This window comes from Penicillium mononematosum (genome assembly GCF_028829835.1).
Source record: "Penicillium mononematosum strain IBT 11891 chromosome Unknown utg000005l:1.0-9366267.0:1.0-9372171.0, whole genome shotgun sequence".
NCBI lineage: Eukaryota > Fungi > Ascomycota > Eurotiomycetes > Eurotiales > Aspergillaceae > Penicillium > Penicillium mononematosum.
This window is the reverse complement of record NW_026643275.1, coordinates 4,796,596-4,822,940: the sequence shown is the minus strand read 5'-3', so window position 1 is coordinate 4,822,940 and position 26,345 is coordinate 4,796,596. Positions and strand designations below refer to the sequence as shown.

The 26,345-nt window shown below is 49.8% G+C and overlaps 14 protein-coding genes across 14 annotated transcripts; 5 read left to right on the top strand and 9 right to left on the bottom strand.

Moving 5' to 3' along the window:
• Positions 1-826: 826 nt before the first annotated feature.
• Positions 827-2,236, bottom strand: N7519_009990 (40S ribosomal uS19 domain-containing protein; the record flags this gene model as incomplete). The annotated part of the gene is made up of 5 exons (XM_057296763.1): positions 827-1,139; positions 1,201-1,497; positions 1,712-1,769; positions 1,970-1,988; positions 2,054-2,236. Coding segments are annotated over 5 exons (627 nt in total), but the record flags the coding sequence as incomplete, so codon positions are not given.
• Positions 2,237-2,764: 528 nt separating this feature from the next.
• Positions 2,765-3,154, bottom strand: aspf8 (ribosomal protein P2; the record flags this gene model as incomplete). The annotated part of the gene is made up of 2 exons (XM_057296762.1): positions 2,765-2,935; positions 2,996-3,154. 2 exons carry the CDS (start codon positions 3,152-3,154, stop codon positions 2,765-2,767), a joined length of 330 nt encoding a protein of 109 aa, XP_057144644.1.
• Positions 3,155-3,695: 541 nt separating this feature from the next.
• N7519_009988 (uncharacterized protein) lies at positions 3,696-4,915 on the top strand (the record flags this gene model as incomplete). The annotated part of the gene is made up of 2 exons (XM_057296761.1): positions 3,696-3,727; positions 3,856-4,915. The coding sequence occupies 2 exons, from the start codon at positions 3,696-3,698 to the stop codon at positions 4,913-4,915; spliced, it is 1,092 nt and encodes a 363-aa protein (XP_057144643.1).
• Positions 4,916-5,327: 412 nt separating this feature from the next.
• N7519_009987 (ATP-dependent (S)-NAD(P)H-hydrate dehydratase) lies at positions 5,328-6,649 on the top strand (the record flags this gene model as incomplete). The annotated part of the gene is made up of 7 exons (XM_057296760.1): positions 5,328-5,421; positions 5,502-5,541; positions 5,589-5,635; positions 5,691-5,701; positions 5,751-5,783; positions 5,836-6,130; positions 6,171-6,649. 7 exons carry the CDS (start codon positions 5,328-5,330, stop codon positions 6,647-6,649), a joined length of 999 nt encoding a protein of 332 aa, XP_057144642.1.
• A 1,402-nt stretch (positions 6,650-8,051) lies between these two features.
• N7519_009986 (putative adhesin) lies at positions 8,052-8,405 on the top strand (the record flags this gene model as incomplete). The annotated part of the gene is made up of 1 exon (XM_057296759.1): positions 8,052-8,405. One exon carries the CDS (start codon positions 8,052-8,054, stop codon positions 8,403-8,405), a length of 354 nt encoding a protein of 117 aa, XP_057144641.1.
• A 386-nt stretch (positions 8,406-8,791) lies between these two features.
• Positions 8,792-11,410, bottom strand: N7519_009985 (DNA replication licensing factor MCM7; the record flags this gene model as incomplete). The annotated part of the gene is made up of 5 exons (XM_057296758.1): positions 8,792-8,868; positions 8,928-10,694; positions 10,718-10,847; positions 10,905-11,035; positions 11,093-11,410. The coding sequence occupies 5 exons, from the start codon at positions 11,408-11,410 to the stop codon at positions 8,800-8,802; spliced, it is 2,415 nt and encodes an 804-aa protein (XP_057144640.1). The 3' UTR covers positions 8,792-8,799.
• A 340-nt stretch (positions 11,411-11,750) lies between these two features.
• On the top strand, positions 11,751-15,562 carry pex1 (AAA family ATPase peroxin 1; the record flags this gene model as incomplete). Its single annotated transcript, XM_057296757.1, has 5 exons — positions 11,751-11,861; positions 11,923-12,159; positions 12,213-12,291; positions 12,347-12,864; positions 12,923-15,562. 5 exons carry the CDS (start codon positions 11,751-11,753, stop codon positions 15,560-15,562), a joined length of 3,585 nt encoding a protein of 1,194 aa, XP_057144639.1.
• A 163-nt stretch (positions 15,563-15,725) lies between these two features.
• N7519_009983 (uncharacterized protein) lies at positions 15,726-16,745 on the bottom strand (the record flags this gene model as incomplete). The annotated part of the gene is made up of 1 exon (XM_057296756.1): positions 15,726-16,745. The coding sequence occupies one exon, from the start codon at positions 16,743-16,745 to the stop codon at positions 15,726-15,728; it is 1,020 nt and encodes a 339-aa protein (XP_057144638.1).
• Positions 16,746-17,328: 583 nt separating this feature from the next.
• N7519_009982 (cutinase-domain-containing protein) lies at positions 17,329-18,274 on the top strand (the record flags this gene model as incomplete). Its single annotated transcript, XM_057296755.1, has 3 exons — positions 17,329-17,530; positions 17,593-18,080; positions 18,137-18,274. The coding sequence occupies 3 exons, from the start codon at positions 17,329-17,331 to the stop codon at positions 18,272-18,274; spliced, it is 828 nt and encodes a 275-aa protein (XP_057144637.1).
• Positions 18,275-19,889: 1,615 nt separating this feature from the next.
• Positions 19,890-20,447, bottom strand: N7519_009981 (uncharacterized protein; the record flags this gene model as incomplete). The annotated part of the gene is made up of 2 exons (XM_057296754.1): positions 19,890-20,140; positions 20,249-20,447. 2 exons carry the CDS (start codon positions 20,445-20,447, stop codon positions 19,890-19,892), a joined length of 450 nt encoding a protein of 149 aa, XP_057144636.1.
• A 516-nt stretch (positions 20,448-20,963) lies between these two features.
• Positions 20,964-21,266, bottom strand: N7519_009980 (uncharacterized protein; the record flags this gene model as incomplete). The annotated part of the gene is made up of 2 exons (XM_057296753.1): positions 20,964-21,200; positions 21,258-21,266. The coding sequence occupies 2 exons, from the start codon at positions 21,264-21,266 to the stop codon at positions 20,964-20,966; spliced, it is 246 nt and encodes an 81-aa protein (XP_057144635.1).
• A 1,101-nt stretch (positions 21,267-22,367) lies between these two features.
• N7519_009979 (uncharacterized protein) lies at positions 22,368-23,006 on the bottom strand (the record flags this gene model as incomplete). The annotated part of the gene is made up of 2 exons (XM_057296752.1): positions 22,368-22,504; positions 22,673-23,006. 2 exons carry the CDS (start codon positions 23,004-23,006, stop codon positions 22,368-22,370), a joined length of 471 nt encoding a protein of 156 aa, XP_057144634.1.
• A 312-nt stretch (positions 23,007-23,318) lies between these two features.
• On the bottom strand, positions 23,319-24,960 carry N7519_009978 (S-adenosylmethionine-dependent methyltransferase; the record flags this gene model as incomplete). The annotated part of the gene is made up of 3 exons (XM_057296751.1): positions 23,319-24,245; positions 24,306-24,602; positions 24,697-24,960. The coding sequence occupies 3 exons, from the start codon at positions 24,958-24,960 to the stop codon at positions 23,319-23,321; spliced, it is 1,488 nt and encodes a 495-aa protein (XP_057144633.1).
• Positions 24,961-25,416: 456 nt separating this feature from the next.
• N7519_009977 (uncharacterized protein) lies at positions 25,417-26,046 on the bottom strand (the record flags this gene model as incomplete). The annotated part of the gene is made up of 1 exon (XM_057296750.1): positions 25,417-26,046. The coding sequence occupies one exon, from the start codon at positions 26,044-26,046 to the stop codon at positions 25,417-25,419; it is 630 nt and encodes a 209-aa protein (XP_057144632.1).
• Positions 26,047-26,345: the final 299 nt, after the last annotated feature.

Here is a 26,345-nt window from a genome sequence, read left to right as displayed (position 1 = left end):
CATTAAATCGAAAGATCAAAGCTTATACTATTCACTGCATAGTCCGAGTACTTATCTGCTTCGTTGGGGTTCATGCAGGATACCGAATTGACGTTGAGATCGGCACTCGAAGATCTCGGCAATTTAACGGCATATATACGCACTGCCGGATGACAGGCAACATGTAGAAGTAGGAAATATATAGTTATAGAGTCGTTTAAATATAACCTTGAAATGTGGCATATACGGTCTAATGAATTTGAGTAAAACTGGGATGTGGCATCACGATGCTATGCCAACCTGAAACCTCGCAATTTAATACCATCGACCTCCAACCCCTCCAATGTTGGAAGTCGGGTAATTGTATAGTGGCATGAAACGGATTCGACGAAGTGGGTGCAATAGACATAACGATCTGGATGGCCGACTCATTTGGGAAGAGGCCAGGTCTGGGAATATATATCTGTGTAGCATGAGATATATCTTGTCCATGGAAAACGATGGGAAATAGAATACATAAGAAGTACGCTTTCCTGGAGATGTGAAGTCAATTCTGTTAGCTTATATTCAATACCACATTTAAACACAATGGGGTTCAATAAATCGAGTTAATAAATTGAAATAACAGGATCCCCCAGAGTAAAGGGAGCGGGGTCCCATTTGTGGAGCGGTTCGCAGTTATACGAAGTAGAACCTCATGGCCTAGACTCAGGGACCTTGTGACGGGGCTGTCGGGGCTGTCTAGGGTTTTCTAGTGTGCCCTTGAGGTTACTTTACTTACTGGCCTACAATGCGCCTGGGGAATGAAATTTGAAGTGCCGTTAAGATTTAGACTCCTTCCCCGGTGACACAGCAAACCGAGCGAAGGAGTAGCCTTTTTTTACCTCGCCAGATTCGACGAGGGACTAAATCCAGATCCCAAGATGATTTCATGCCGACAAGATCTTAAATTGAGTTGGAAACAGCTGACCCAGACTGGAAATACATGCTGAAAAAAAGAGCCCAGATGAGAGTTTTGCTGAATTCCATTTTTGCTTTCCCAGCACCATTTCCTCCGCACACCACTCCGAGGGGAATCGTTTGAAATCGTTTACTTGAGGGGAATGAAACGGGAAGAGTGGGTGGCACCGATACCGGGACGACCGTGCTTGACGGGCTTGCTGGGAGGTTGTTAGTGCTCTGACGTTAATGGTCATTGGAACAAATCTCAGGAGTACGTACTAAGAGATAGAGAACTCAGCGAGGTAGTGACCAACCATCTCGGGCTTGATCTCAACCTGGTTGAACTCCTTACCGGAGTAGATACCGACGACGGAACCGATCATCTCGGGGACGACGATCATGTCACGGAGGTGGGTCTTGACGAGGTCGGGCTTCTCGTTGGGCTTGGCCTCCTGCTTGGCCTTGCGGAGCTTCTTGATGAGACCCATGGGCTTGCGCTTCAGACCGCGGTTGAAACGTCTGCGGGCACGGGCGTGAACGACATCACGGAGCTGCTCGGAAGAAAGGTCGAGGAGCCTGTAAAAGGATTCAGTCAGACCAATGTCGTTGCAAAATTTGATCCTTGGTGTCCATTCGCAATGCAGCGCCAAAGAGGCGTGAGCAAAAATGCCACATGTGGTGCGTCCACAATAGTTGTTGGCATGGTAGATGACCACCTTCAATCCCATCTCACAAGGCACTGGCTGCGAATGGATGCCCAAGGGTTCGATGATTGGTAATGGAAACGTACTGGTCGAGGTCAATGCCGCGGTAAGAAAACTTGCGGAACTGTCTTCTCTTCTTGATCTCTGTTCGGCGAAAGTTCAGTCAGCGTCTGCGATCCTGTTGTTGTGCGTGTATCCCTGCATCCCAGGTCCATGTCGTTCCCCGCCAATGTGAAACTCTTCAATAATCATCGTATAGTCGATCGTAATGCGGCCCTCTTCTCTCATTCGTTCTTCTGTCCAGGGGCGATGGGTAGGGGTGGGTTTGGTTCTTCATAACGTACCGGCAGCCTCCTCGGCGTTCTATATGAAAACTCCAGGTTAGTGTATCGCACGGGCTTGAAGGGCGAGGGCAAAAAAAAACTCACGTATTCGGTGTCAGCCATTTTTGCAGATATTCCTGTAAGCCGCCTTTCGACCGTATCTCGAAAAGCGAAGGAAGATGGGTTGTCGGAAATTGTCGTGTCGCTGAGCGGTCGGGCTGCTAACACACAGGCTCTAGGAGGTGGGCAGCACTCGTTAAGCGACGGGTAGGTTCCAAGCCCTAGACGCTATACCCATTTGGGCCATTGGTAATCTATTTTGAAACATTGGTTTTTGTTTCGTAATCAAATTCTTTGATTTACCCACCTTTGCTTGGGGAAGTCATCAAATAGCTTGTACCCATCAGTGAAATCTATCTGTATTATGATTACCCATCGCCGTCCCAGGGCTAACATGTCGTATCAGAACCGGAGGTTATTGATAGCCCTTATCTGAGTACATTCAAGTTACCATGACGTGGATTGAATATCTAGTTCTCAGAGAATTTGACTACACGCTATTACTTAAAACGCTGAGCGGGTCCCGGCGATCTTTCGAGAACTACGGAGTACATATACGAAAAGTTGTAGTGAAGGCCAGACGAGTTGTATTGGCTATAAGCTTATTCCAGCTCACATGAAAAGTCGCAACTGTATCAAAACAGTCTCAACAGAACACACTTGAGAAGCCAACCGGCGCAAATCTTGCCCGGACTGACGAACCAACCAAACATCTGTTCCCCAGAACCATGATTTTTAGGCATTGGATTAAACCGCTTAGTCGAAGAGGCCGAATCCCATGTCCTCATCGGACTCCTCCTCGACCTTCTCCTCCTTCTTCTCCTCAGCGGCAGCCTCGGCACCACCGGCAGCGGCAGCGGCAGGGGCGGCGGCAGCACCACCACCGGAGGGAACGGAAGCGAGCTTGGTAGAGCCCTCAGCGATCAGCTATATAAAGAGTCAGCATGCGGTTCAGGTCGGATAGGTGCGCGTGCGAGTATCACTAACCTCCTGGAGGTCCTTGCCCTGGAGCTCAGCGATGACCTTCTCGAGACGGTCACCCTCAGCGTCGATGCCGACGGAGGAGAGGACATCCTTGATGTCGGCGGCGGAGGGGGCCTCGTTGCCGGCAAGGGCGAGGAGCAGGTAAGCGGCGAGATACTTCATTTTGAATGGACTGGAAAAAAATCTTCATTAGTATCACGAATTCAAGATCAGATGCGATCGCACTTCTTAGGCCGCAAAATCGGCTGAGAAGCACAAAAACAATATGTACATACCGTTGATGATTATTATCTGAACAAGAGAAACAATCGATTTAACCGCGAATTGGGCGGAGACTGCAACGTCGAGTTCTGGTGGAAGAGGTTGGTTGACGAAGGATTAACCGAGCGCTCAAAATCTTGAAAAAAGGTGGTGCGAGTGGGTGTGGCTAGTGTCGGCGGGACTTCTAAGCGAGAGCTGTGGCGCAGTGTGTTTGCTCCCACGTGACTCTTTCATATCCGGCATTGATAATTGCATCCTGGCCTATAAACCTGTTTGCCTTCTGTCTCGTCTACGGAGTAATACCTTTCACTTGGATACATATATATATTCCTCTATACATATATATACGTGTCCTTTACTTGTGCTAGTTCTATTGGAATAACAGAAAATCCGGAGCGAGCCAAGCCAGAGATCTAATTCTCATGCTATTGGGTTCGGAGTCATGAAGTTACTTAGTCGTACCAAATATCGACGGTGAGCGACTTCTTCTCTGTACCACTCTTCAATCTAAGGCTTTATATCCTTCGGGATATTTCTACAATCAAAATGAGTGTATGGCTACCTATCTTTCTTTTCACTTCATTTTGACTGACTTAATATAGTTCCTCGATTCCGTTCTCTCGTCTCTTCAGACGGGAAAGCCGTCCCAACTCCCACTGTCTCAGGCGCCTACCTCGCCCGCGCCTGCTTCGGTCCCGAAAAAAGGAGGATCGAAAACCGATCGATGAGCGGCGGGCGCCTCCGACCAGTGGGAATGCTAGTGGAATCAAGCGCAAAGCTGAGGATCAGCTGCCTCGCCCACCGAAATCTGAAAGCAAGGTGACTAATAACTCAGCTTCAATGAAGCCTACGATCGCCTCGAGACCAGCGGTATCATCAGCATCACCGAGAGTGGTGTCCAAGCCAGTCCCGACCACCACCACCTCCAGGCCGACCACGTCTAAGTCCGCACCTAAATCCAGCTTGTCTGCGGCCCCCAAAGCGACACCCTCACGGAAGGAGCCCGCCCCCAAACCCGCATCAGCAGCCGCTGCTACAACCTCGAAGCCGCCACCAAAGGGATCATTTGCAGAGATCATGGCGCAGGCAAAGGCTAAGCAAGAGACGGCACCTGTAGGAGTAGGCTTGCTACGACACCAGGCCGGCCCCAAGGAAAGACTTAGCAAAGTGGAGCGCAAGCGGCGTATGATGGAGCTCCAGGCCAAAGAAAAAGAAGCGCGTTTGGGAAAGAAGCCTGGATCGGGTGTTTCTGCGAAGGGTAAGCCTGCTGTCCGGCAGCGCGACTCTGAGGGGCCCTCATACAAGGGCACGGCCAAACCGACGCAGACTCCCGAGCCTCCTGCTTACCGTGGAACTTTGGGCCTGCCGTCAAATCGTGGTGGAAGTGACCGTCGACAACAGTCTCGGAATCCTCGACAGAACGAATATCTCGGAACTGACGAAGAAGACGAGGGTGACTACGGTGGCTACGACGATTACTACTCCGATGCGTCTTCCGACATGGAGGCTGGAATTGACGATGTGGACCGCGAAGAAGCTGCTGCATTGGAATATGCCAAGCGGGAGGACGAGAAAGAGTTGCGACTAGAAATGGCAGCTAAGAAAGAGAAGTTGGAGCGCCAGCGGAAATTGGCCGCTCTCGCTTCTAAGGGCAAGCGTTGAAGTTTGGACGTCTTTATACTGTCGAATTTCTCATTTTTTACTTTCGACTATTTTGCATGATCTCTTTTGTTTTTGGGTAGGACTACATGTTAACTCCGCATTATGAGCGTTCGGGGTGTCCATAGACGGGGATACCTTCATCTTTTTCTTTTTGTTTTGAAGCACAATAGCGAGCGCTATTTCAATACCAACTTTCTTTTCTTCTTTTGGACTGTCCTTGTATATTGTAGTCAACCTTGAAGAATTTCATATTGAAGTCATCGGCTTGATATCACGGGTAACTCCAAACAAGCCTGGCCCCACTTGACGGGTGACATCACCCACGCTCACCTCCAGGTCCCTCCAGCATAAGTTATCTTCTAAATTTCATCGTTTCACCGTTTCACTGTTTCCACGTATCCAACGATCCATCATGGAGTCCGTTCATCATGTCTCGCTCTCATCGAAGATACTCTTTAGCAAGGTGCGCAAGATTGTACCTCCAATGCTTGAAAAGTTCCACAAAGGTTTGTTCATCGGGTCGATCTCCGTAATCGACGCTATCTACCGTGGATGCAATGAACATCCCCGCTAACTATTAGTCTAGGACAGCTTGGCCGCGTAGCTGTTATTGGAGGTTCCCTTGAGTATGTTCCCTGCTTAATGACACTGGTATCCTACTAACCGGCAAAAGCTACACCGGAGCTCCATACTTTTCAGCCATGGCCTCTGCAAGACTTGGTACGTACCCAAACAGGCCCATGCTCTCCAAAATATATTGACTGTCGAACTGCAGGATGTGATATGGTATGTGCGAAGAATGACATACGTTCTGCAAACGACTAACAATCACCAGAGTCACGTACTCTGCGAACGATCCGCAGCATCAGTAAGCTAGCACCCGGCCTATATTGGACCCACTCTAATCATATCATGCACAGGTTATCAAGAGCTACTCCCCAAATTTGATGGTACATCCATTGCTTCCAAGCATCGACACTGTCAAGGACCCCAATTCAATTGATGTACCATCACTGGCGGGTCCGATTATCGCGATGCTATCTCGCCTCCATGCGCTTGTGATTGGACCTGGTCTCGGCCGCGACGAAGTGACGCTAAAAGTGGTTGCGGAAGTGATCAGAGAGGCGCGATCACGATCGATCCCATTTGTGCTAGACGCAGACGGACTGCTGATTGTGACGCAAGACCCGAGCCTAGTCAAAGGCTACAAGGAATGTATCCTCACGCCAAATGTGGTAGAGTTTGGCCGTCTCAGCCAAAACGATGGGCATCAAGGTCGCCAGCCAAGTGGAGATCGCGCAAGCCGGAAACGATGACATCACCGACAAAGCATCAGATGCCTGTGAGCAGCTGTCTAAAGCCTTTGGCGGCGTGACGATTATTCAAAAGGGTCCTCAAGATGTGATCTCCAACGGAGTTACCAGTATCATCTCTGATAGCGAGGGTGGCTTGAAGCGCAGTGGCGGTCAAGGAGACACACTGACCGGATCATTGGGCACATTCCTAGCTTGGCGAGCAGCTTACCATGAGAAGATGTGGGACTCCGGCGAGCAGGATAACGAGAAGGAGGCACAGAGCATTGAAGAAGTTCAGGCAGAGCTCAGTTCTGAGAACAAGCGCATGTCCCCGGAAACGACTCTGCTACTGGCGGCTTGGGCGTCAAGTAGCATTACACGAGAGTGCTCGCGACGAGCCTTTGCGGACAAGGGCGGAGCATGCAGGCCAGTGATTTGACTGATGAGGTTCACGGGGCGTTCTTGGGGCTGATTGGGGAACCAGAGGGATCTAAGACACACCTCTAGGCTACTGTGTCAAACGCTTCTAGCCATGGATCTATGTGCCAGAAAGACGATGCAGCTTTTCAATACACCAGAACATATCTCCATGTATCTAAGCCTAGCTGCACTTAAAGCCACGCCAATGAAACATGTCAACATGTCTCGTCCACTTTTACGATGGTCCACACAAGCGGTCTACAGTTACCAAAAGGAAGAGTCTCGAACCCTGCATCTCACGCAAAAAAGTTCCGCTCCGATATTGTAATATCAACTGCACTGACTCTGGACGTGCTTATATGGTAGCCTAGGGCACTTTTTGTTGCATTTCATCTGAGATAAAGAAACAGCTCATAGTATCCATGGGTGTGAATCGCGGCCTACAACTCACTGATCCGCATGGTCTAACCTCGTCTTTCGGTGCTTACGCTTGAGACTCAGGCCTCAGACCGGTCCCGATTGTCGATATTAGGTGAAAATATAACATTACCGGCCAATAGAGGTCGTCTGACAACGCAATATGATTATCAGACTCGGAGTATTGTTTTTGAGCGGCAATGCAAAAAGTGTGTCCTGAATGCGCACCTTAGACCCTTACCCTTGATGGCCCGCAGAGTAAATAGAAACCAAAAACAAAGTGCCACAGCCCTGCCTCAGTCTCGAGTAACCAGTGCCCAAACTTTCGCTGTCTCGCTTGTTTTCGCCTGCTCTTCGTCATGTTCCAGAACCATGCTGAAGTCATTTGCAGAATCATGACCAGATCAAAGATTACCCAGCTCGTATCCATAAAGCTTCAAGCAGTGTGAGACATCTGCCTTGGCAAGTCGAAATCCCCGCATCTCTATACGGCTATTCACATCGAGATCTGAATGTGGCTAGAGGCATGGCTCTGAGACATGCACCACCCCGCCTTCCGCTGAATCGGTATTTTAAGACCTAAACAGCCTTAGGTGTGCTGCTCAAAGGCAATGTTGAGCTAACAAGCCATCGACATCATGTTGAAAACAAGGATTGGTGGTGCTTTGAGGTATTGTTCCAGACCTCGTATTCACAGCCCAACCCCGGATGTTCTCCCACTGGTGCCGGATATGGGTATCGCCTCCTTCACCGACCACTGGGAACCTCAGACCAGATTGAAAATGACCTCGTGATGCAATGCAGGGAACTAAGGCGAAGAACATCTTCCACAACAAAGGTGTACCGAGCCTAAGAATTGACATAAGCATATATACCCTTGGAGACGGGTATATAAGATGGCAAATCTCCCAGCAGAAGATAATGCCATCAGACACCAATCCCCAGACACAAGCCAACAGACCGATCTACTCCAAGTCTATACTCAAACCCAACCATCCACCAAGATGCATTTCTCCATCATCACCTTGATCGTCGCCACCGCCTCCCTGGTGGTCGCTAACCCAGCACCATCGTCCCAGTGCGGCACCTGCAATCCCATCTCAGGCAAGAACGGGTGTGATCCCTCAACTTCGTGCATCAACACGGGAACATCCTTCCACTGCGCCTGTCGTGCTGGCTTTAAGGCATCTCAGTACGACAACGACGTGTACAATCAGTTCCGCCTGCCGATGCCGAACTATGAGTTCCTTGTTTTCGTTCCTGAGCACACGACTTGCAACACCCCGTGTAATGATCCGTATGCTGCTCCTTCCGATCTTTGCAAGGAGGTCAAGCTTCAGCACCGGTGCGCGGCTTAGAATTTCAGTCCGGGGAGGAGTGGGTTTGCTGGTAGCAGGGGGAAGAGAGGGGAGATTCCAGACAAGGTATGGATGGGGGTAGTGCAATGTCCAAAGGACTGAGTTGGATCCATAGTGCGAGATATTCTGACGGATTGCATGTGTACATGATGTGTCACTCCTTAATCGAAATTGCTTCAGTGGAAAATGAGGATGTAAATGTAGATTAAACAAGTAGATTGGGAAGATCTTCTTAATTGACCCTACGAAATCATAAAAACCGACTCCATTCCCCCAAGAATACACCCAAACACCCGTCGCCGTAATTTCAGCCAGTTTCAGATGCATCTTCAACACGTACAAAAAGCCCGATTGACATTTAAGAAGAGAAAAACATAACGGGAGACTTTCACAATTACATGTCCATGTCGCCGTCAACTTCAGTGAAGAGTAGACGTGTGCCATTGCCAGTGACTTGCCAGAGCTATAGATAATGTTGTTAGTAAGAAAGTACAGTGACCTTCTGGGGTTATTAAAACTTACGTTCATCTCAGCATATTCATCGATAGTCATGGTGAGGTTATCCTCGGTGAAGCCTCGGGCCAGCACACGCTCACGAATACGTCTCATGCTCATCTCGCCTTCTTCACCATCTCCGACAGCAGCGGCACCGCTCTCCTTCATGCTGCGGATCAAATTGTAGATCTTGCTGGATGGGGTGTTGTCGGCACCCTGCTCGCCATCATTGTACAGAGAAGCCTTACTGATCTCAATGAGACGCAGAGCCTCATCGACATCCTCGCGAATAACCTCCTCGGCGAAGCGAAGACGAGCAAGTGCCTGCGAAAGACGAACGATGCCGAGCAGGGTACGGGGAGAAACATGAGAGAACTGCCTTTTCTTGGACTCATCGATCTTTTGTCTCTTGCGCATGGCCACATAAGCACCAACCATGTAATCAGAAACGCTGGTAGGCACAATAGGACGGTATGTGCGTGCCTTGGCAACATATTGACGGACCTCGTGGGGAGTGAACATGACCCCGGCTTCTTCATTCTCCGGGTGCTTGTTGTGCATGTGGACGTAGGTGACGTGGTGGGCCAGCTCCTCGTCGCCCTCGCGGGATGGGGTATCTAGAAGCAAGAACATGACATCGAAACGAGAGAGCAAAGCGGCGGGCAGGTTAATGTTCTCCACGGGTGACACCCGAGGGTTGTAGCGACCATATAGCGGGTTGGCCGCTGCCAGGATGGAAGTACGGGCGTTGAGGGTAGTTGTGATACCGGCCTTGGAGATGGAAATAGTCTGCTGTTCCATCACTTCGTGAATAGCTGTTCGGTCCGCGTCCTCCATCTTGTCGAACTCATCAATACAACAGATACCGTTATCTGCAAGAACAAGGGCACCTCCCTCCAGCACCATCTCGTCTGTGACGGGATCTCTCATGACTGCGGCGGTGAGACCGACACCACTGCTTCCTCGTCCGGTGGTGTACACACCACGAGGAGCAACCTTGGTAATGTATCGAAGCAGCTGCGACTTCGCCACACCAGGGTCTCCCATCAAGCAGATGTTGATGTCTCCACGGATGTGCATGCCATCACCCATCTCTTTCGTGACACCGCCAATCAGAAGCAATAGCAATGCCTTCTTGACATCAAGGTGTCCGTAGATTTCGGGTGCGATTGACCGTGAAAGGTACTCATACATATTGCCGGAACGCTGGTGCTGCTCGATCTTGCGGAGAGTACGGCTATCCATACCCATGTCATTGTAGGACTTCTTGTGCTGGGTGATGTGCTGGGCCTCCAAGTATGTGTCAGTCAGCAGGCCAGCGCGAATAGCCCGGAAACCAGTGTAGGGGGTGGGCAAAAAAATGCCTGCCACGTCAATAACGTCGCCAGGGTTCAGTTGGCGAGTGAGAGCGCCGTGGCAGTGAATAGTCAAAGTGCGAGGAATATGGCCCACGGGGACCTGGTCGGCCATTTCCTGGATCTTGACCTCCTGGAAAGGAACAAACTTTGATGCACGAGTTGACAGGAAGAGCTGACCCTTCGAGTTGTTCTTCTTGCATTCCTCTGACAAACACTCGCTCAAGGGGAGAAATTGCTTGGTGGTGATGGGCTGGAACACTTCGCAACCACAGCGATCGCAAGTATAGGCGTTGATCTGTACAGCCGGCTTGACATCGGAGACACGGGTGGTGATACCGCGGACTGTAATCAAGGTGCCCAGGTGCTCACCGCGCACATGACGGACGGCGAGGGCTTTGGAGTCGCGCTCGGCGCTAGACCCCGAAGGTGTGAGGGGCTTGAAGTTGAGGGTATATCTACGCGTGAGCTCCGGGGGAACATGGATGGGGCAGTCGCAGCAGCTTCCATGTCGGCCTCCATTGCGGTTTCCATAGTCTCATTTCGCTTCTCACGCTGGGACATGATCACATCAAGCACGTCATCTTTGAATCTGCACAACAATTAGTTCAGCTGCTGCAGCAGTCGCATAGAGATAGATTTGACGTACGTGATATCCTTTGTCTCCCTAGGCATAACCTCATCGACCGCCTGAGAGATAACATCGATATAGCGCTTTGTGTTCTTTTCGATAGATTCGACGAGCTTTAGGTCTTCTCCCTCGGGCATGGACTTCTCGAACTATTACCACCATTGTGAGCTAGAATTTAGCGAGAGGAGTTCATATTGGATACTTACAACTGACAGGTCATCCAACTCAATCAAGATATTAGATTTATCCCGGTTTGCGATATCCTGCAGAATTTGCATGTACTTGAGCTTTGGCTCCCGGTGCCTCCTTGCTCCTCGGGCGTTTGCCCCGTTAGTCTCATCGACATCATCCATGAAATCATATTCATCACTAGTCTGGCCGTCGTCGATGTTCAGATCCTCCAACGCCTCGGTCGCAGCGGCTTCCGAGGACGATTGGAAGGTCTTGAACCCCTTCAAGAAATCCTTGAAGCCATTCAATTGCGCGGAATAATCCACAGGCGGGGGATATTGAAGGAGAGACATAATAACAAAGTGCGCTCAATTGACAGCGCAAAGAATCAATAGTGGGATCGGGAGAGAAATAGAGAAGAGGGTCCGGTGACTATCCGAGCCCCTACCAAATTCGCTGGTAAAACGCGAACGCGAGGTTGGGACGCGCTCAAAAAATGGGACTAACCATATTAGGAAAGGTATCAATTATGACGGAGTATTAGTTAATCCGCTATCGAGGTAGGTCGTCACATGACTCGTCATCGGGCCGAGGCGAAAGAGAGAGATAGTGTGGAGTCCGGGGTCGTGTCTCTCCGAGTTCACGTTCCCCCTCCTCCTTGTCTCTGTGTTCACGATCGTTTTGAGCTTCAAAATGGCGCCCAAGAAGCCTGCTGCGACGGCCGAAGTTGCCCTCACGCCGCTCAAGAACTGTCTCGTTAATCTACCGGCGTCGCTGGTCGCTCTGCTGGTCAATGCAAACACGGTCAGTCTACTAGTTGTTCCGTTCCCGAGGGTTATTTCCGGCTAACGTCTAGCTATATCAGACCGCTCAGAATGTTATTATTGAATTACAATATAAATCGACCTCCGGAAAGGCCAATGGAGCTCCTCCGCAGCAATCATGCTTCCTCGGTTGGACGGGTATGCCGAGCAAGCGCAGGCTTGCGCCTGTCGTTGGGAGAGACGGTATCAACAGTGGATATCCTAGGGAACAGGAGATGTCCACGGTCGAGCTTGACACTACTTTCGGGCGGCTGCTTGGGCTCACTGAAGGCCAGAAGGTATACAATATTCCCCGTGCGTCATTACCCACGTGGGGCGCTAACACTTGCAGGTCGGATTGTTCGTCCACCTCGATCCACCCGTTGCACATACGATAAACATTGAGCCATTGACACCAGAAGACTGGGAGAGTATGTTAACACCACAGGCAGCTATAATTGAAATGACACTAACTCGACATGACAGTCATTGAACTCCACGCCACATTCCTGGAACTTAACCTTCTGTCACAAATTCGCGCTCTACCCAATCCTACATACAATGCAGCGCAATCGGTGCATATGCACCCTCTCGCATTGCATCTCTCTCCCACATCTACCGCCAATATTGTCGTCACTTCTCTTACACCCGCTCCCTCAGACACCTCCCCGTTCGCCAAAATCGCGCCGGATGCAGAAGTTATAGTGGCCCCCAAAGTTCGATCCAAGACGAGCAAGAGCTCTCGGGGTGACAGCCGCAGTGCTACTGGTAGCAGGAAGAGTGCTGGTGGCAGGAGTGCTTCAAGCACTGTGCGCCCGAAGAGTGGCCGGTCCGACTCCAGCACACGAGGCTCCCTCTACTTGAGAGGTGTGGACCGCTCAGCGACCACCCAATATTTTGATGGGGAAGTAGAAGATGATGCAAATGAGGGCCTCCGTATTTGGGTTGATCCGGACCTGCTGGCTAGCCATGAGCTGCGCGGAGCGACTTGGGCATGCGTGTCGGTTGTCCAACCATCCGGTCTCAAACCCCCCACCAGATCCCCAACAGCAACTTGCACAGGCTGAGCAGCAAAAGTCCAATGATTCCGGTGCACCTACAACCAAGCTCGTGGCCAAATTGCTTCCATGGGAGGAGGCTCCGGACAATCGGCATGCGGCGATTTCCACCTTGTTGAGCACGGCCCTTGGCGCGGAGAACATGGTTGGAGGAATTCTCCGAGTCGAAGCAGCATCCCCACCGCTGCATCGGTCGGCTGTCAAGACCCTCAAAATCTATCCTTTCATAAGCGATGCTTCGAAGAAGAAGGACGGACTGAAGTTTGGTGCTGACACTACGGCATCTCGGGATGCCCTAGCCGAGCGCCTCAAAGTCATCTACGGCAGCACTGGTTCCGACACAGGCCTTTTCTCAGGGCCTTTGACTGATGGAATGGTTATACCCAAATCCGAGTATCATCCTTCTGTCTCTTCGTTCGATGGTGCTATTCTTCGCTTTGACCCCCCTCTGAAGGGGTCTCCGGATGAAACAAAGTCAATGTTCGGGTGGTTACTAGGCTCAGAAGCCAAGCTAAATCTCGAAGTGCAAGCTGAAATTCCCAAGCCATTTGACCCTAGTTCGTCGGCGCTACCTATGGAGGACCCTCTTCCAGAAACTGCTCCTCAATTGGTAGGGATTGATTCCATCATTGAACAGTCATTGAACAACCTAACAAAATCCTCGTCTATCTTGCTTACCGGTGGTCTTGGTGCTGGTAAAACAGCTCTTACTCATTTACTGGCTCACCGGTTAAGACGAGATCATCTCTTCAATGTCAAGTACTTCTCCTGTCGCAAGCTCGTCACAGATGAAACACGTATTTCCAACATCAAAGAGACCCTGAACCGCCTTTTCATGTCCGCATCATGGTGTGCGCGCCTTGGTGGCCAGTCAGTTGTGATCCTCGAGGATCTAGACAAGCTTTGCCCGGCGGAGACTGAATTGCAAGTGGGTGGAGACAATGGTCGCAGTCGCCAGAACAGCGAGGTTATCTGCTCTATGGTCCGGGAATATTGCGCGCTGAATTCCTCCGTTGTGCTACTGGCCACTGCCCAGGCCAAAGAGTCACTCAATAATGTTATCATCGGCGGCCACGTCGTCCGTGAGATCATCAATATGAGAGCCCCTGACAAGGAAGGACGCCGAAGGGTTTTGGAAAAACTGACTAGCGAAGATAAACCCACTGAAAGCTCAAATGGGCATGTGAGGGCCACAAGCTCCTCAACACAAGACTCATGGCTGGACCCTTCAAATCCAGGGAGCAGACCAAGCTCTTCTGGGGGGGATGGGTTTGTTATTGGAAGGGATGTTGAGTACCTAGAGCTAGCCGGCAAAACCGATGGGTATATGCCTGGTGATCTTGTGCTACTCGTGGCTCGTGCGCGCAATGAGGCCCTCATTCGCTCTGTCTCAGATCTCACAGCAACATCAAAGATGATCACTCTCGGGCTACAGGACTTTGAAAGTGCCTTGAAGGACTTTACTCCGGCATCTCTTCGCAACGTTACTCTTACCTCGTCAACAACCACATTTTCCTCTGTTGGTGGTTTGTTCGAAACTCGCAAGATGCTTTTGGAAACTTTGCAGTATCCTACAAAGTATGCCCCAATCTTCGCACAGTGCCCATTGCGACTGCGGTCTGGTTTACTTCTCTATGGATTCCCTGGATGCGGTAAGACAATGTTAGCCAGCGCAGTGGCTGGCGAGTGTGGTTTGAACTTCATCAGTGTAAAGGGTCCCGAGATCTTGAACAAATACATTGGAGCTAGTGAAAAGAGTGTTCGCGATTTGTTCGAGAGAGCCCAGGCCGCTCGCCCTTGCGTCCTCTTCTTCGATGAGTTTGACAGTATCGCACCCAAGCGTGGCCATGACTCCACCGGTGTCACGGACCGTGTCGTGAACCAGCTGTTGACACAGATGGACGGCGCAGAAGGCCTCTCGGGCGTTTATGTGCTGGCAGCAACGTCACGCCCCGACTTAATCGATCCTGCCCTCCTTCGTCCTGGCCGTCTCGACAAGTCCTTGCTTTGTGACATGCCCAACCATGCAGACCGTATTGATATCATCCGCTCAGTGGCCGAAAAGCTTAAGATGAGTGACGAGGTCACGTCTCGCCTAGGTGATATTGCCACTCAGACCGAAGGATTCTCTGGCGCAGATCTGCAGGCTGTCGTGTACAACGCCCATCTCGAGGCAGTCCACGACGCGCTGGGTGACCGTTCTACCGATACAGCCAAGCCCAATGCCAAGTCCAAGTCCGCCAATGCTTCTAGCAAATCCTTCATCCAGTTCCTCTACTCCTCTTCGGAGGAAGCATCCGGGTCTGTCTCCATGCCTCCACCGGCAGTGGTCTCAGCCAAACTGGAGGCAATCAAGAACTCGCGTCGACGCCAGCGCCAGGTTGAGCAGGGACCTTCTGGCGCGAACCATGCCACGGCCCCGGTGGCTAATGGCACTCAGCCTGATACAGACGAGCTACGTGAGGATATCATCGTCCGTTGGGAGCATGTTGAGCGCTCGTTGGCTACCACGCGTGGTTCTCTTCCCCCCGCAGAGCGTAGACGTCTCCAGGGAATTTACCGTGAGTTTATCGCCGGCCGAAATGGCGAGATGCCTAATGGTGAGGCTGCCAATGAGATTGGAGGCCGAACAAGTCTGATGTGACATATTCTATGACTTGGGCTTTGTACACTGTATATATGAACATCCTGGTATTCCTGATTATTTTCCTTTCTATTCCTGTATTTATCAATAGTGGTAAATGGACATGATATTATACATTTTGAATGTTGCATGGGATATTAGACGAGAAACAGACCAAGCTCATCTAGCACCTTGGAATTTCCCCGAGGACTTCCATCACACTCCAATGAATCAGGACTTTCCATTCCGGAGCTAGTGTTTGCCATATCAGCTTTACAAAATTGGTGCCCCATCCTCTAAAGTACCAAACCCCCCTTAAGCGGTGCAGAACAACACAGAAGAAACTCAGAATGACCATTGCCATCGGTTCTCGCTTCCGCAGACACTCGAGGAAAGTCCGAGGTAATTTTATTGCCCAGCGACTGACCAAATTTGAAGGAATATGATCTTGGATGGACTCATTCAGCGCCTCCCCCAGGGTATCTATTGCTTCCTGGTACATTTCAGAGGTATGACCTGCGGATTTTGCGGTAATATTTGCACCATAAAGTTGGTGTAGGGCGAATTGGCAGTCATCCGACAATAGCCAAGGATATTCCACCTGCGTGAAATACAGAATGGAACTGAAATTGCTGTCATGTATTGCAGGTCGAGAGCTTGCTATGACTTGCTCGACGCCACGACACAGCATCAGCACCTGATAAAGATCTTCCATGCTCATGGGAGGGCCGGTATTCTCGAGATGCAGAAATCCAAACGCATAAACCACCAGAATGCTCGAGAAGGCGAATATGGCCTTGGCATTGTCATGGTTAATTTGACTCATGAGTACCTGAAACTCCCCAAGTGCGACATTCTGATGTATTACCGCCGCTTTGGTATATTGTGGTCGCGAAACGTCGTCTCCGTGGCTGGCCAGCTCAAGTGCTGATATTGCCAGCAGCCCATGCATAAGGAATTTGTGAGATAGTGCCTCTTCTGGGACTAAGAACTGCCAGATCTTTTGGGTTGTCTCGTCTCGAGTAAAGGACAGGTGTGTTTGCTTCGACCAGTGCATCATTAACTCAAGGGCGCTCAGATTGAGATCTTCTGGAACTGGAGGTTCGTCCTCGCTTGATCTTTCTTGAGGCGCAGTCGGGAATATCAACTTCAATTGCCCAAAATCAGGAGTTTGTATCTGGGGGGATTCTTGGCTCAGCCACATATACGAGTCGGATGAGCCATAACTGCAATCGGATGCTCTCCTGCGGCAATTCGTGCACGACGGCCTTAATTCGTCACACTTTGGGGCTTTTTTAGTACTGTACTAGTACAAGAATAAGGGGAAAAGCGTTACCTTAACCCGTCGTCGTTTACAATCCTTACAGCCGTGCCTAGATTTTCGATGAGATTTGCGCATGACGAGCTTTGAAGGGAATACTATATTCTGCTCCAGTAAACCACTGATAGAGCATAGAATATTAGGGGTTTCCCTTTTTTTTTCAAGAAATTGGAAAATAATACGAGGGGAAACGAGGGTCTCTAAATATCTCATCTCGTATACTCGTATTTATTTCCTATTCCCATCTCAAGTGACTCTCGGGAAGGTGTCGATCTATAAAAATATAAAAATGTGGATCTATTCCCGAATTAGGAAAGGTTTACGAGGTAAACGAGGTAAACGAGGTAGTTCACTACAACATAGATTGTACTACTTCAGGGCTGAGAATCAACCTTGGAAGAACTTATAAATACCTCTCTACCTCGACTCTTCTTCTCACTCAACTATCCTTTTCCAGTATAACACCATGCGTCCAACTCTTCGTCTTTCCTTTCTGGCCGTCTTAGCCACATGCGCCTCAGCATTCGCTAGGCCCACTGTCTTTGCGCGTAACAGCCTGACAGAAGCTGTCAATACTTTGGAATGCCGATGTGGCAGTGCAGAGTTTCTCACACTGCCTCACGCCAATATCACTGCTCGGGAAAAGGCTAGGCAATGCTCAAGCTACAGTACGCACCCTTTCTCCAAACACGTCTTTAATTTCGATATAATACTCACCTGGTACTGGCAGAGTTGATTGACGCCCGTGGAACCACTGAACCGCAGGGCGTCTCTACAATGTTCTACCCCATGATCGAGAACATCCTTGCCAATATCAGTGGTGGTGTGAGTCTACCTGTGGAGTATCCAGCGGGTACTGCCCAGAACACGACTACTGGCGAGAATTTCGTATTGGATATTATTAGAGAAGGCCTTTATCAATGCCCTGGTCAGAAGTATGCTCTCTTTGGCTACTCCCAAGGCGCTACCTTGATGCTCAGAGTCCTCAACCGACTTGATCATCGTGCTCTAAGCTTGGTCAAATCAGTCATCCTCGTCGGTAACCCGTATCGCACGCCTGGAAGGTTGTCTAGTGTCAATGAAAAAGGTCAAAGAGATTATAGTGACTCTGTTGGCATATTCACATCTTCCGCTCTTGCTGAAAACAAATCCGCTGCCGTTCCGCAACTTTCGGTTGATATCGACCGTAGTGGCAAGGTTTTGGATTATTGTCTTGCTGTGAGTTATTCGATTCCTTATTTGCCTAAGTCTTTGGACTAACTTCGTTTCAAAAGGGAGATGGTGTATGCTCCTACAACTCCGCATGTCCTTGTCAAACTCCCGCTGGTCATCTCTCCTATGGACTAGTCGACACTGTGCAAACGACTGCCTTTGAACATGTTGTTTCTCGAATCAAGGGTGGTTTTAAATAACGCTGAAGATATGTAAACCACTCCAGCTTTCCCGCAGATATCTATTGTGTTGCCATGTCCACAGGCAATGCAAGCCCCCCATGTCTCACGTCCGGCTCTCTTTCTTTCCTCTTTCCTATATCAAATACAGGTCTGCTCAAAACCAGCTTTGCCACTGCCAGATCCACTTCAATTTATATATGTGACATAGCCTAGATATGACCGTCGAATAGACAAAGCACCATCAGCAAGAGTCTGCTTTCCAGCAAGTATATTAGGCCTAGTATCCCGCAAAGCAGCTTTCAATGGATCAATGACCTTTCCTTCTATATACTCCATCACAATATAGCCCCAGCCTTGGTCGTCGGTAAAGAAATCATACACACGTGGAATACGAGCTATGCGGCTGTCCACAAGTTCATACGCTATCCTTTGATTTTCAAATTCTTCTTTGGTTACACATATGCCCCGTTTGACGACTTGGTGATCGGAAATTTTGATAACTCGTTTGCCGTATTGGCTAACAACATTGCCAGGCAACGGATCTGCACAAGAAGCGATAACCGAGGCTCGCAGGTCTTCAGTAAGGGCCATGCTTCTGCAATGGAATCCTGGTTGATAAATATATTGAATATAGGCAAGTTCGGGTCGAACAGAAAGAAATATGAAAATAGATCTGGGGACCTATGGCGGTGTAAGAAAAGGGGGAAATATATTAAATAGCCCTGGAGGTACCGCTTTGGATGACATAACAATATCGATGCACTTGAGTAAGTTTGGACGTACAACTACTTACCTACGTACAACTACGTGTCTAACTAAAGGAAGAGAAAGTGATCAACAGAACTGAATGATAACAGGTACGAAGGATCAAAGGCCTAAAGCGGCAAGAAGAGATTTGGCAAAACTGCCTTAGACGAAGGCTTCAACGCAATAGATACGGACTTGGTTTGGGCTAAAGGAACTAACTACATATGTAGTCAATAATGGACCAGTCAACCGATCAATATGATCTCAGTTCTCAAGATTTCGAGGGACCGTGCCGTATACACCTCCGTTGCTGCCTAACCAGTCAAAATAGTGTTTGCTTTACAACATAGCCCCTCGATCCGTTCGATCCGTTGGCGATTGCAGGGTTCGTGGGATGTACGCTAGCGACAACTAGACCGAACTCACGTTGCTTCGAAGGAGCCCTGGAGTCAATGCGTCGCTCTGGTGGAGCGAGGATGTAGCTTTGAGTCCATATTTCGAACGGCAGTGAACTAGGCTGATGAGAGGGTGAGAACACTGACAATGTCGACCACGTTATAGGAGCGAGGAGTGACATTCAGTTGGCTAGAGTTCTGCGGAGAGTGACTTCACATCATATATTATCTGATATATAACCACCTCACGGAGGCGTTGATACGATGGGTGTTACGAGCCAGCTCTACAAGCAAAGGAGCAAGAGAGTACTCTATTCAAAATACTAAAGACGCGGAGAGAAAGAGAAGGAAGACCTGGCGAGCTCTGGAGAGAGCTCATCAAACCAAGACCAATACAAATAATGTAAACCCCCCGGCCGACCTTCTCGCTTAGCGAGGCAAACAAAGAAAGCAAACTAATCTATGACATGTGGTCAATCTGGCATGTGACATCAGATCGTGACAATGGGTATATTCTTCGGATCGAGTTCGAATGCTTTTCCTTTTGCTGGATAAGGGTATTGACGCCGCCAAGGCAATGTGTTGTTGTTGTTGCGCGAGGTATGGTATTGATACTGACGGGCAGCTGTGCGCTGAGGGGACTGTTCGGCCCAGACGCGATACCGCTTTTCCAGGTTAGCAAACCAGTCGTTCAGGACGGTGGACGGTGTCGGGTCCGGAATGTCGTGGCCGAACGAAGGCTCTAGGTGGGAGTATGCGGGTGGTTTCGGGCCATCCAGGATAGCTGGAATTAGCCCCGGGTGGTATCAGCGACCACGATTGTGATCCAGACCAGATCATTCATCCTGACGGTGCTCGACCGGACCTTCCCCTCTTGTCTTCGGGGTTTGGCATAGTGCCCAAAATGTCACATTGTCGCAGCATCTCCAGAGCATCGCCCAAGCCAGGAAAATGGTTTCTTTATTGATGCCACTTTTGGAGTTTCCCAACGACCCCCTCCGCATCAAGGGTCCCATGGACCGTAGTGTAATTTCCAACCTTCCTTTCATTTTGCCTTTTCCGCCAGGTTGCCGGTTCAGAGAGGCGAGACGATAAAGAAGGCGCGATGACTCTCTCGCTATTTAAATATAGAGGCAATCGATTACTTCCACCGCCTAAAAAAGCAGTCCCCGGTCGAGTTCACAGCGTCGGATTCTATCCTCTTGATGACTTTCTCCATCGGCTCCGTCTTCGGGAGACACTGCTCAGAGGTGGCTTTGTTGTTTCGGCAGGACGTGTATCCCCTCCCCCGCGGAATGTGTGCTTGGTGTGTTTGGCACTACTAGCACTGACGAGCCACAGGGGTGTCTCTACCAGACCACGCTCGACAACTGAAACGTCTTCGCAACTATCCAGAGAAGGGTGCACTGACCGAACAATTGTCTCTTCGTCAGGCTCAAAATCTCCCCATATCAACGCCTTTCAGGGTACCAATGCTTGCTACCTGCTTCCCGCATATATGCTTTGATATTGGTCATGAAGGAAGGAAACTTTGGCCCGAAGACCTGTTTTGTCGATGTGGGGTTTCAGTTTGACTTGGTGGACGGACTATTGGGAAGGTGACGAGCAAGTGTTTGAGATGCGGCGACGAGAGTGGGCACTACGGCTTCGACATCCTTCCAGTCGTCTAGCAGTTCGTTGTTGGGTACCTTCTCTGTAGAAGGGACCACACCGCGCGATCGCAGTTCGGGTATATATGCTGGGTCGCTGTGCTTTGCCGTATATGTTCGCCTTGGGGAAGGCATCGACATTGATGGACTCAACTGGATCAACAAGTTAGTCACTGGTCAGAAAGTGAGGGGAGAGCGGGGAATACTTACCAGTCGCATTATCAATGTCGGACGAAGCTTCCTCCGGGAACATTGTTAAGCCCCAGAGCTCATTTATTGCGGTTATGTCTTCCCAAGGAGCTCTGCCGTCCACTTCAGGGGAAGCGCATGGCAGAGTTTTGAGTTCTCCCGCACAGGTCTGAGGCAGCTCTTATGGCTGTAGGTTTTCCGACCAGAATCTGCTCTCAGAAAACGAGTCCTCAAAAACTCGCTGAACATAGGTCGCTCATTGCATAATCCCTGATCTCAACGCCATAGTTGATGTCTTTCCCGCTTCTAGGTCGATGCGATAGAGAACGATCAATGAAAAGTGCGACGCATTCGGTGACTTTAGATGGTCGTTGTGGCACTGGGGGTCTCCACGGTCATGTACAAAGGTGGGGTGCGTAAAAGGCGGGTAGTGCATGAGCACTAGCTCAGGTGAAGGCTGGCAATACCGGAAGATTATATAGTAAAGTATCGAGGCGACATCTGTCTTTCACAATCAGAGCCTGAAAAACAGACAGGAGGGACGAGACTTACCATCCGGCGTGCAGCTCTCAATGAAGACCAGACCTGAGCGTGAAGGACAGGACTAGTGAAGCGAGGGTATCCCTCCTTTTGTGGTGGCAACAGAAAGAATGGGATTATGAGGTGACTGTTGCAACAGCATTCTTTACCGAAGCGTCTTCGGGACTGGCCACCAGGGAAGGGGTGGAGTTTTTTGAGAGGTTGCTGTGACCTGAAACCCCTTAAGAGTATACATGATATACATGACGTGACGACGAGGTCGAGCCCTTCCCGCGCGCATCGCACGCATCGCATCGACATCCCCATGGAAGGAAGACTGTTGCCTCATGTACATCTCCGACAACCGAGACTTGGAGATAACACCTAACCAACTCAAACTATTCATCGATGAATTAGCATTTGGAATCGAGCTATAGGTGGAAGAGATGAACTCACCACTTGACGAGCTCGTACCCGGGGGTCATATCCGGGGAGCAGAACTTATAGAAACGACACCTGTATGTCATATTGTTAGCAAACAGAGCTGAAGACGAAATCAGAGCAATAAGTCTCACCGATGGGCAGCCAACCCCTCGAGAACCAACCCCCACACTACAGAAACCCCACTACCATCTTCACCAAAAGCACCAGCAGAAAGCTCCCCCAAAACATAGTCCGGGTTTGCTCATTGGGTAGCTGCTGAGCTCCGGCTCCGGCAAAGGCAACAGCACAAGCGGCACCCAGGGACCCTATCAGAATCAAAAGGCAGCTGAGTCCAATCCAAATGAAGTAAAACAAATTTCGTCTCAGATGGAACATGTGAAATAAGAAAGAAACGAGAAGAAAGTAAGAACAACGTGAAGTCAAAACAAGAAAGGCTAGAAGAAGCAAGAATGAAATGGAATTGACTTACCAACGTCGTCGGCACGACAGAAGACTCGGAGCATCACCACGAACCAAGATTGGGGCGGGGGTTGGTCTGCCCCGGCGCTCCGCAATCGAGCCCATGAGCGCGCGAGCCTCCTGTCGCTGACGGTGGGCTTCGTACCCTGGGATCTGCTGATAACCAGGAGGAATCACCGGAATCCTAATGGCGGCAATCCGGGGGGACGCAGCCCGACGGCTGGCCCCGTAGCGGGAGGTGCTACTGGTCTCGGGGGCGGCACGTACCGCATCGGTGGAACGGCCGCTTGGAGGTCCATTCTCCATGGACCAACGGGCCGAAAGGGAGACCATCTCAAAGGCATTCATTTTGGTTGTTTGCGATGTTGAATTGCCAATGTAAAATGAATGCAAATGTGAGGGGAGAAGAGAAAAAGAGAAGAAGAGTAGAAAAATGGGTTGGGGATTGTTTATATAGTCCCCAGCCCAAAGAGGAAGGGTCGACCGGCATCAAAAGCGGAGTGCTATTTATACAAATGGCATCAACTTCCGGTCGTTCCTGCTATTTCGGGCATTAGAGGGATCATTAAGCACCTACCTAGGTAAGGACCTAGTTAGGCACTACTGTATTGTTATATACCTAAGGTGTGAGCAAAATAAACAAATCGGCATTATGGTATTTCACTCCTTCTCTAGAGCCTTGTTGACAAGTTGTTCAAGCTTGTTCCACTCAGCGGAGAGAACAGCCCTGGTCTTGCTAGGATCAAGGCCATTAGCCTTGAACTCATTGTGGACCTGTACAAACTGATTTCCGACGAGTTTCCTAAAGCTGGGCACGGTGCAGCTCTCCCCTTGCGTGCTGGTCAGTTCAGCAAGGATGTACCAAATCAAGTAATGGAAATTCAACTTGAAGTCATGGATCTGCACTGGGTCTTTGGGGTCAGGCTGGAAACTCTCCTGGGAAATGAAGACAGTAAGCCTGACCAGGCTCCATGCATGGATGTGTCGGATGGGATGGGCTTTGTCATAGACAACCGGATCAATTCGCAGGTATCGAATGGCAGCGTGGATGAATGCTCGGGTGAAGTTACCAGCCGTCAACAGAGATATGATCAGCTTATCGCGGAGAGAAGCATATGGTTGACGGGTAAGAGGCCATAGGGTGGTTTCATGGAGTTTGTGCATAGCAGCTTCCAGCTTCTCAATTGCGTCTGTTGGCTCGGTGTTGGATGCGGTGGCTTTCTGCATGAGTTCTAGGGCTTCACGCTCTGCTGTCTCTAGGGGAGTCATGTCTTCAGGTGTAGACAAGAACCGGTCTTCAAGGGTTTCAGTTCCCATTTTGCATTTTGTGCACTGGCAGTCGAAGAAGTAGCGTTCTTTCAGTTCGTTACGGCGGATGTCGTATGGTGTAGTGGTGTCGATATAGGAGATGAAGATTTGCTCGCCCTTTTTGATGGGACGCATGGCCTTGACGTACAGTTCTTCGCCGTCAAACCCGACGGTGGAGTTGTAGTCACAGCTGTGGTTAATCAACCCGGCATATGGATGCATGTACAGGCCAATGCGGTCATACATGGAAGTGGTAAGGTTGAAGGAGTTGAGATCCAGCTATAAGTGATAGTCAGAAAAGGGTCCACAAGTTAAGATATCAAGGCTGAAAGTAATCACCTTCGCAGCATAGGAAGCAACAGTTCCTTCATCCATCTCCGTCCCTGAGTAATTCTTGACAGCTCTTGCCGTTAGGTTAATCCTATCAAGCTGGCCCTGGCTCTCCGAGATCTCGTTGATGTGAGTCTCCAAGCCATCGAAAACCTTGGATTCTTCAGAATCGTACTTGTTGCGTGCAGTGCGCAGCACTACCCGTAGGAGAGCTCGGGCATTGTTGGGAAGCACCATAGGCTTGACATTTTTGAAGATGGGGCATTCAAGAGAATGTGCAAACTTCCAGTCCTTGGATTGACACGTCTAATTATCAAGTGTTAGAATATCAAACCAGACATAATATTCGGTAGGACAAGAAATATGAGACAGCAAACGATCTATCCCCATAGCAACTCACCCGATCACAATACTTCACAACACGACATCCGGTGCAAGCCTTCAACTCACTTCCAGTTTCCACCTGTCTCTTTCCAAAGCAGCCAGCGCAAGTGTCCTCTAAACGTGGAGAATCAAGAACTGCCACAAATTGTGTTTTGATGTGCAAAACATCTTCACCGGGGTTGATGTCGGTTGTCGCAAACAGGCCGTTGCCCATGCCATTGGGGGCAGGCTGTGGGACGGTCCTGGTTGTCACTGAAGGTAGTGCAGTTCTTGATGCCATTGTGAGTGGATCTGAATATAGAAATAAGAATTGTTTGAAGATATCACAATCAGAGTGGATAGTCGTCGTGGGGGCGGTGAATATTTGTCATTGTATTTGAATCTCTTGGCATTGATTATCACAGTCTCATGAGACGATTCTGATCTCTTGCGCTCAAAATATCTGCCAGCCGAATGTTGACCATTTTATTATTGTCACTTTAGTGACTCGCATCCTACATCATACAAGCCAAGCCCAGAGATGACGGCAGAGAGAGAAAGACCAACAAATCCCCCCAAAGCAGAAATTCATACTTGGTTAAAATTCCAAGATTTGCATCCAAGAAAGAAACAAATTGGAGACACTATTTGGATGAATTATTAGATGTACATATGGCATAGCTCATTCACAGTGCGTAGAAGAGACTCAAGTCCCAACGAACTAAACATCAGACATGAAAAGAACCAAACTGAAGGCCTAGAGCATAGCCGCAAAAGCAGCAATAGCAGCAGCAGCACCCATTGGCGCAGCAGTGATCAAAGGCTTCACGGCAGCCACAGCACCACCAGTGGAAGCAGTAGGGGTGATCTTCCCCGGCGAAGTCGAAGCCGTCGCGTTAGCCTTGAAAGCATAGGTGCCATCCGTGACGGTAAGAGGGTGATAGGTAACCAAATCCGACGGGACAGATTGCGTGCTAGAGGTGGATTCGGAAACGGTGAGATCATCCTTCATGGCAGTGTAATCAAGGCTCCAAGTGCAGACAGCCGATTCAGAAAGGCGCGTGAAACTGCATGACTCGACGGCGGTTAGGTGGCCCGTCGCACCGCCAGTAACCACAGTTACTTGCATGGAGATGCTGAAAGTGGTGTCGCCCTGGACCATGGTGGCGGGATGGTTCAATGCGCACTTGTCTGCGCCTTCCATGCAGCCGATCTCATAGGTCGTGGCGTACTTGTCGGTGCCGACAACTCGCCCTATGGTGCTGGAGTAGGCGCCGATATTGACGCCTGAGTCATCGTCTCCGAAAAAGCTGATGGTTGTTGTGCTGGGCTCGTTGGCTGCGGCCAGAGCCGCTAGGGTAGAAACGAGGAAACAAGATAAGCGCATGTTTGCAAGGTTCGAAGAGGATGGGTTTCAAGGTTGTAGAAATGGGGATGATTGGAGTTGGGCAGAAGGAAAGAGGTAAGGAAGCAGTGGAAAAACACAGAAGGACTCTTATGTTGCCTCATGACTAGCGTGCCCAATGGGGCTCCCCGACAAGGGTCACGGAGTTCCGGAAGCCAAGCATCGCTTGTATGCTAGCGCTATACTATAGCATACTAAAGACTCAAGCTTAGCGCTGACAGGTAATTTAGTTTAGGGCCCGTGTTGAAAAACCAAAGACACGTTCGTGAAGACCTTCTACG